We start from the raw sequence: 9,628 nt of genomic DNA, 5'->3' as shown, positions 1-9,628 counted from the left end.
GAATTGTTTTGAGGCCTTTGAAACACCGTGGATTCTTGCTTTTACCAATACCGAAAGGAGGACGCTTAGCACCAGTCATCGAGCAGCAAAAAGCACCGTGATTCTTTCCTTTGGCTTTTTCCCACCGCAGTGCTGATCTCCCTTGAAGAGGAACGTTCCGTCTGGTAAGGCCCGAAAATACAACCCGGTTTCGTCAGCATTCCAGATCTCATCAGCCGTGAAGCCTTCTACGAGATCCGGAAACACGTGGTCCAGCCATTGTTGTTTCCCTCCTACGTCAGCCGCCGCTGCCTCTCCATGAAGTTTCTTGTGGACGATTCCATGTCTTTTCTTGAACCGGTCAATCCAGCCGTTTGTCGCACTGAACTTCTTGTTGTTGAACTTTTCCGCGAACTGAGACGCTTTCTCCCGCATCAGAGGTCCAGAAAGCGGTGCTTCCTTTTCTCTAGAAGTTTGAATCCACTTGACCATTGCTGATTCGACATCGGGTGCGTTGCCGCTTCGCTTACGTTTCTGAGAAGAAGACGAATCCACTTGACCTTTCAGAATGGCCTCTCGATCTTTCAGAATCTTGCATAGGATCGGCTGGTTAATTTCCAACTTGTCTGCAGCTTCTCGTTGGCTCATTCTGGGCAAAGCGTCATCGTCCCTCAGGATTTGTGCTTTATCAATGTTTGAACGATCCGTCCGCTTTCGTTTTCTGTCCATCGTGGAAATGACGACACGCCTAGTGCTTAGACTGCAGCTGTCAGCCGTCTGCCTATCTGTACAATGACTACCGAAATCACTGCAGTGGCATAGCGTTATTTTTAGCGTGACGTCAGCCGCCTGGTGGCAAAAGTTGGAACTGTGCGGCCAGGAGGCGCTGAACTGTCGAAGTGGATGGCCAGCAGCTGATTCTATTAAGCAGGTTTTTGATTCTAATAAACGGGAAAAATTGTGTACATTTAGATACAATGGAATCGGTCTCAACGATTTTGATTCTATAATACGGGTGATTCTATTAACCGTGATTCTATTAAGCGGGTCCCACTGTATATATATATATATATATATATATATATATATATATATATATATATATATATATATATATATATATATATATATATATATATATATATATATATTGTGACGTCCACGGGACTTGAACAGTCCCGCCAACGTAGAATGAGCCGAAACGATGGAGGCGATTTATTTGTTTATAACCCAAACATGGCGGTTCTAATCGCTCTACCGCAAACGGGACGAGGAAGGTGGCACGAGTCACTTTTCACTGAGTTGATGATGTTTATTCCTTTTTTATTATTACTAGAAATAACAAGACTCGGCAAGAAGAGGGATCCAGGGCGATTCGACGGGATGGTGTGGGATCGGGCGTGGGAAAAAACACAGACAATTCCAATGAATAAAGAGATCTCAAACCTTCTAAGGCGCCAAGCACACACACACACACACACACACACACACACACACACACACACACACACACACACACACACACACACACACACACACAACGTAGCTATCTCTGGTGGTCAGGCTGGACCGTGGTGTGGACGCAACTGTCCCTGGATCGGCGCCGGACGAGCCGGCCTTGCTCTCCTCAGGGGGGGCAGGAGAAACCGCGGTGCTGTCGACCTCCTGGTCCTGGCCCAAGTCCGCTCACAGCCGCCAGGGAACCAGTTCTGGCGCCAAGCCGCGAGCAGGAGAGGGAGGCAGGTCCGCCCGCCGCCCGCCGCCCGACCCCGCACTCCGAGTCAGCAGAACCCCAGAGCCAACCGAGGTGAGGCACGAGGCTCGGCAAGGCTCCCAGACACGATCAAGAGCACGATCGACTCAGCACAGCAGCCAGGACGCTCTCTGCCGCCACAGCTTCCACACCAAAAAAACACGAGCGTTCTGGTTGTAATCTTCTTCTTCTTCCTTTTCGACCCCGAACAGAACTTTTTTTATCCTTCGTCCTCGTCACTCCCAATCAAGCCGTTTATTGGCCCACCGCCATCGCCTTCCGCCAATCATGATCACGGGGCGGAGCCATCCGTTGCACTGTCCTGTGACGTCACGGACAGTCTTCAGAGAATACCAAAAGGGGTTTACGCAGACACACTTACCCTATCCCGTGTCCCTATCTAATTACGTGACATTTATCATTTCCCCCTTGAAGAAATGAACATTTACTCGACAACTTATCACCACTGAATTACTACTTATTACATCGAGATCCTGGTAAACTCGAACAGCATGGCATACCTAATTAAGCATCCTAACCCCCCCCCCCTCAAACGTAACAAAATATATATATATATATATATATATATATATATATATATATATATATATATATATACACACACACACACACACACACACACACACACACACACACACACACACACACACACACACACACACACACACACACACACACAAACATATACACACAAACATATACACACAAACATATACACACAAACATATACACAAAGTTGTGTGGAAAGGTCTGAAAAGGAGGAGTGATCCTGAAGATTTGGCAAAAGCATGATTGTGCCTTGGCTCAAGATGAAGTGAGACCCTTTATTTTGTTCATCTAAGAGGAATTAAATGAACTGAGCAGCAATTGAAAGTTTTTGAAAAGTTGGTTGAAAAAAGATTTGGTGAAGTTGTAAATATAGACAACAAGCAGCTTGTTTGTTTGTTTTTTGGCAGGAAGATAAACAACAGAAGCGATTTATATTTTGAGGCAATGCCAAGATAATTATTTGGCAACGAAAAAGAACTGTATCTTCTTGTCATTGACCTCGATATAGCATATGATCGAGTGCCAAGAGCAGTTTTTGAATGGGCTCTCAGAAGGCAGCTTGTGCCAGAAGAAATGACAAAAGTAGTCAAGGGAATGTATGAAAAAAAACAAGAACTATGGCAAAGACCAACTTGGGACAGACTGAAATATTTGAAGTCAAGGTCGGATTACACCAGGAATCACTTTTAAGTCCTCTACTGTTTGTAATGGTGAAGGAAGAATGAAAGGTTGTGATTCCCATGTGAGCTGTCATATGCTGATGACGAATTATTGAATGATGAAAGTGAAAAAGGAGCAAAAGAGATGTTTTAAAAATGGAAAAGTACATTCGAGAAGAAAGGTTTATTTGTCAAGATGAATAAAACGAAAGTTATGCTGATTCGCGACGAAGCAGAAACGAAATAAAGTGAACGATTGCCTTGTTCGGTGTGCCGAAAAGGAGATGAAAGGAACTTGATTCAATGTAGGCAGTGTTATAGATGGTGTCTCAAGAGGTGCAGTGGTATCGCTGGAAATTAGGTTACAAAAGCTGGGACTTTTCACATTTAAAAGATGTGTGGATTACTCATTTCACGAAAAAGATGAAGAACAAAAAGAAATGCTCTTGAGCTCAGAATTTGATTTACAAAAGATCAAAAGTTTCTGCTACCTTAGATATATGATGCAGACATCAGGAGGAGCATAATTAACAATTAGATCAAGAATAATGTCAGCCTGGAATAAGTGGAGACAATTTGGTGATATCATGAATCATAGAAACAAACATTCCATTACAGCACATATATATATATATATATATATATATATATATATATATATATATATATATATATATATATATATATGTAAACGTTAGTTTATAAAGCCTGTATCATACCGGTATTGATGTGTGGAAGCGAAAAGTTGTCACTGTGGATCGAAGATGTAAAATAATGGAAAGAACAGAGATGAGAGTAATATGATGGATCAAGGTATTTTCTCTGAAAGAAAGAGCTCAGAAATCAGGAAGATGTTAAAAAGCAATACAAGTGAAGAAGAACTAAGGAAGAGAAGACTTGGTTGGTCAGAAGATGGTCATGACATATTGTCATGTGCAATGGTCAGAAGATGAAGATGTGAAAAAAAGTAATAAAGCTCATGGTAGGAGGAAGAATGCCGAGAGGACGTCCTAAAAAGTCTTGGATTGAAAATGTCAAGAAAGTTATTGAATGCTTTGGTTTGCGCAAATGTGACACAATGGATTGATCCATATGGAGGAATGGCATAATTTGGCTAACCCCCTGAAAAAAGGGGAAAATGGTTATAAAATGTTTTGGGTTTTTTTTTTTTTTGGCCGTCATTGCAGTCACCTTCATCATCTAATGTATCTTTCTTAATAGTGGGCCTTTCATGCAGCACCATAACCACTTAACCCTGCACTCCCCCCCCCCCCCAGTAGATCAAGTGAGGGGGAATGTCACATGGGTGTGAATTCAATAATTGAAGTGCTTTTAGGTTTATTTATATTCCCAGATGAAAAATGGTCAATAAAAATTGGTTTCCTAATTACTTTTAGGCACTAGTCATGTGCATATGTTATATGACGTGCACTCAACTGGTGTGACCATGGTCTTACCCACTGGTGTTCTGCACAGGGGCCAAACGATGGGTCAAGGAGGATGGAGAGGTTGAAGGGACGCCAAGGGGGAAATATCGAAAAGAGCCGTCACCCTGCCCAGTTTGTGGAAAGGTTGGTTACCATTCTTACAACACCCAAAAATCATGGCATTTTCTTTACAGGAGCGAGGCTCACAAAGATCTTAAATTTAGTATGTCTGGGACTATTCAACTTTTTTATGTGACTTCTTCAAAATCAGAATGGACCATGTTTACCTTGGCTACCGAAGGTGAAGGAGGTTTACTTTTCACCCCTCTCTATCTCTGTCTGTTTGTTACTTGCAAAATCGAACATTTTTCAAGTATATTGGTCAGTCGATTTTGTTATTCTGTCTGTCTGTCAATCGCCTACAGATCACAATTTTAAACCGATCTTCACGAAACTTCAACACATCGTGGAGTTTGTCATAAGCAAGAAGCCTATTGTTTTTGTGGTCAAAAGGTCAATATAGACCACAGATCAACAAATTTGTCAAATTTCTAAAACTCTCAATTTTCATCTGATTGACGAGAAATTTTAAAAGGATTTTCGTATGAGCTTACTGAATTCAACCTCTGCCAAAAGGACAACTTAGGCCAAAGGTGAACAACTTTGGTGTGATTTCGAAAATTCGCAATTTTTGTTTGGGAATGTCAAGGATCACGTTGGATGTCAGAGAGATCGAGCTGTGGTGCATCGTTTGGGAATGTCAAGATCTCTGACCTTGATTTCGTAGATGATGCAATCATCTTTGTGGAGACTCTAGATATCCTTTTGGGAGCCCTTGAGGTGCTGAATGAGGAGTCGGAGCTGCTGGAATTACGGGTTTCCTGGGTCAAAACTAAGATACAGGCTTTCAATGACATATTGGATGCTGCTATTTTGTCCATACCTGGTTGTGGCGAGGATGTTGAGGTCACGGAGAGATTCACTTACCTTGGCAGTGATGTTGCTGTCTCTGCTGGCTGTGAGCCAGAGGCCAACAGATGTCTGGGTCAGGCCTGGGGAGTCATGGATTCACTGAATAATGGGGTTTGGCGCTGTCGGTACCTGTGCAGGACGACAAAAGTCTGTCTTCAGGTCATTGGTGCTTCCAGTCTTGCTCTATGGATATGAGACTTGGACTCTGACCAGGGATCTGAGACGGAGACTTAATTCCTTTGGTACCAGGTCTCTTCGGAGAATCCTTCTTCTATCGCTGGTCAGACTTTGTGTCCAACGAGCGGTTGCTGAGAGAGACTCAGATGAGATTTGTTACCTGTATAGTCCGTGAGCATCAGCTGCGGCTGCATGGACATGTGGTTCATTTTCCTGATGCTGATTCTGCTCACCAGATTCTCTCAGCGAGTGAGCCTCATGAGTGGAGGAGGCCAATGGGCCTACCACGTGCCTTGTGGTTGCAGCAAGTTGATCGGCATCTCAAGGATATGGGGATGGGCCAGGCATCTGCCTGGGGGATGGCCAGAAGGAGGCCCCTGGAGTACCGGCAGAAAGTGGACGCTGCGACTCGCTGCTCCGCCACATGCTCTCATACCTGACCTGACCTGGCCTCAGTTTTCATCCGATTGACTTGAAATTTGAAGAGGATTTATAGTTCAGGTCACTGAATTCAACCAGCCAATTATCTTTGAGGTCAACATCGATCAAAAGGTCAACATAGGCCGAATTTCTAAAATTGTCAATTTTCATCAAATTGACTTGAAAATTTGAAGAGAAAATTTGCATATTTGGACATTAATTCAACCACCAATTATTGTTTCGGTCAAATTTATTTGTTGGATTTTGCAAATATCATGCTCTGCACTACGTCATCTTCTTGTTTGTTGGTCTGTCTTTATCACCTTCAGGTCACAATTTTAAACCGATCTTCACGAAACGTCACCACATGGTCGAGTTTGTCATAAGAAAGAAGCCTATTGTTTTTGACATCAAAAGGTCAACTTAGGCCAAAGGTCAACAACTTTGATGAGATTTCTAAAATCCTCAATTTTCATCCGATTTACTTGAAATTTGAAGAGGAGTTGCTATTTCAGGTCACTGAATTCAACCAGCTAATTATTTGAGGTGAACATTGACCAAAAGGTCAAGATAGGCCCAAGGTCAACAACTAAGGTGGTGTTTCTGAAATCCTCGATTTTCATCCGATTGGCTTGAAATTTGAAGAGGATATATATATATATATATATATATATATATATATATATATATATATATATATATGTATGTATGTATGTATGTATGTATGTATGTATGTATGTATGTATGTATATATATATATATATATATATATATATATATATATATATATATATATATATATATATATATATATATATATATATATATATATATACTGTAAATATGTCAGGTCACTGAATTCAACCACCAATTATTTTTGAGGTCCACTTCAGCCAAAAGGTCGACATTGGTCAAATTTCTGAAATTGTCAAATTTCATCCGATTCACTTGAAATTTGAAGAGTTGTTTCATATTTGGTCATTGAATTCAACCACAAGTTATTTTCAGGTCAATTTTTTTTATGGATTTTTCATGTATCATGCTCTGTACGACATCTTCTTGTTTGTTTGTTTGTTTGTCTGTCTGTGTGCAGGATATCTCAAACAGTTGTGGACGGATTTGGACGAAACTTGGTTGTCAGGTTGGGTGTGTGACACGGACAAACTGACTAGATTTTGGTGAAGATGCAGATCAAGATCCGACTACTAGAATTTTTTCAGTGATTCTTCACCATTGAGTGATCGGGCCAAAAATGATATTTAACACGATATCTCAAAAAGTTGTGGACGGAGTTGGACGAAACTTGGTTTACACGTTGGGTGTGTGATGAGGAAGAATTGATTCAAATTTGATGAAGATCTGAATCCGGATCCAGATCCGATAATTTTTAAAGTGATTCTTCACCATTGAGCCGAGATAAGACTAAACTAATTTATTGATATGAGATAGGATGATATATATGTTATGATATATATTGATATGATAAAAGCATGATATCTCAAAAAGTTGTGGTCCGATTCGGATGAAACTTGAATGTCAGGTTGTCGTCTGTGGGCTTATGTAAAAAAAGCAAAATTTTGGGTAGATTCTTGACACCCGTGTTTAAACACATCTATAAACTTCACTGATTCAGAAAAAAAGGGTGCCAGTTTTTCGATTAGCTTTAAGGGCCTCCATTTTGAATTTCAAAATGGCTGCCGTTTTTACCCTATATGTATGCTTTTTCGGTATTTAACGTTATTTTGAACATATAATTCAAAGTGTGTGCAAATAGAGTTTGGGTACCAAATGTATTGTAGTTGAGACAACTGTTCATCTGAACTCTGTTTGCATGGATATCAACAGGTTTGATGTTAATGTCAAGAAATATTGGTATGAATGTGACACTTATTACTGGTATCTGACGAATATTTCTGCTTGCAATATGATGCATATCCAACTGTGAACCAAATAACTTACTGCTTCATTTTAGAAGACCAAAAATGCACAGTGGACATCCCATCCTATAAAATACTTAAGGCGTTGAAATTTATGGCAACTTGTTAATTTCACTTATGGTTACGATTCCAGATTAACCATGGCGTCCTGTGGAGAACCATCATGTAAGAAGCGTGCAACTGAACCTTCCATTGACTTTCGAATCTGCTTGTTGTGTCAAGTTGACAAGTTCACTGACATTAAAGGTGTTCATCAACTGGAGCATCTGTGACTACCAGAACTGGAATCATACCAATCATTGTTAGACTGTATTACCAAGAGGGCTCAATATCAAAACCCTGAGTATGTTCGTTTGCATCAACAACTGAGTGGCATATTTGGAAAAGAACTGAACAACCAACATGCAGTGTGGCACAAATCATGTCATGGTAAAGCAACACACAAGCAATACATTGAGAGAGACAAAGCTAGATATGACAAAGCAGTTTTATCTCAAGAATCAAGTGTATTTGTCATACAGCAAAGTCGGTGATCGCCCTCCCGCATCACAAACATCTAACACCCCAAAGCAAGCAACTCCTGCATCTACCAGCACACTAACAGGATCTCGTTGCCCCCCATTCCAAAAGGAATACTGTTTCTTCTGTCAAAACGAGAAGATTTGTGGTGGTAAGACAGAACGCCTTATTACTTGTCGAAGTGTCGATATTGGAGTGTCAATCCAAAACATAGTTGATGTTAGCAGGAATGAACAATGGAAAGTAAACCTGGCAAACATCATAACTGATGGCGACTTTCTTTCAAGGGACATTAAATATCACAAAAAATTGCCATACCATTAACTGGCACAAGTACATACAAGCCAAAGAAAGAGTCAGCAACAGAGAATATCAGGCAGAAAATACAGTGGAATTTATTTCTGCAGAGATCGAGTTCAGTGCTGAATTGCAGGAATCTATAGATCAAGGAAGCATCCTTACTTTGAGTGAAGTAGCAACAGGATACAACCAAATTATGTACAATCATGGCATTCCAAACCCACAGATTACACGTGCAGTGCTACTCACCAAAATAGAACAACAAATATCAAATTTCACAATTACTGAGGCAAAACGAAGAAAACCTGCAGTCATTCATTCTAAGGAAACTGTTCGGTCAGCAATAGACACTGTTGTGGAGGAACGTGATGTTTTAGCTATCAGACGAGATATGAAGACCATCTTTCATTGCTCAAAACTTATCAGGCAATTTATCTTGCAAGCCCGCGAATCTAACCCATGGACCTTTAATGGATCATTGACAAATTGTGAAGAACAGTGTGTACCTGCAGAACTAGTTGCTATGATGAGGTGGACATTACAAGGAGCTCGAGCTGCAACAAGACACATGTGCCAAAGAGCTCAGCAACACATGTCGCACTCTTTCACATTCCATAGTGCAAGCATGCAAAACAAAGAGGCAAATGTCTCTGACACCAAAATCAAATACAGCTGCTTTCCGGTGCAGGCTGTGATACGACAGGACATATCCAAGGGATGAGCCATCTGAAAAAGTTCTTCGTGGTTGTGAAGAGTTTCTTTGCTCTCTTTTCTCTCCAGTTGGAGTCCACTTTGGGCAAGCAAAGATGCTGAGATGGTTTTTGTTCAAGCAACTCACAGATGAACAAGGAGTTGACAAATTGCCACCGACTCAGGGAGCATGGATTGAACATATACGCCGTGCCCATGTCCAGT

The 9,628-nt window shown here is 41.0% G+C and overlaps 1 protein-coding gene across 10 annotated transcripts in view; it reads left to right on the top strand.

Moving 5' to 3' along the window:
* Positions 1-9,628, top strand: part of PRDM15 (PR/SET domain 15) — a 192,943-nt gene that overhangs the window by 159,888 nt on the left and 23,427 nt on the right. For all 10 annotated transcript variants that reach the window (XM_085870224.1, XM_085870225.1, XM_085870221.1 and 7 more), the window contains one exon: positions 4,438-4,532. In XM_085870224.1, the coding sequence (XP_085726350.1) occupies positions 4,438-4,532 (95 nt within the window). The remainder of the gene's footprint in view (positions 1-4,437; positions 4,533-9,628) is intronic.

The sequence above is a fragment of the Eptatretus burgeri genome, chromosome 2 (genome assembly GCF_056783735.1).
Source record: "Eptatretus burgeri isolate ZD-2024b chromosome 2, Ebu_testis_v1, whole genome shotgun sequence".
NCBI classification, from domain to species: domain Eukaryota; kingdom Metazoa; phylum Chordata; class Myxini; order Myxiniformes; family Myxinidae; genus Eptatretus; species Eptatretus burgeri.
The sequence above is the reverse complement of the archived record's forward strand: the minus strand, read 5'-3'. Positions and strand labels throughout refer to the sequence as shown.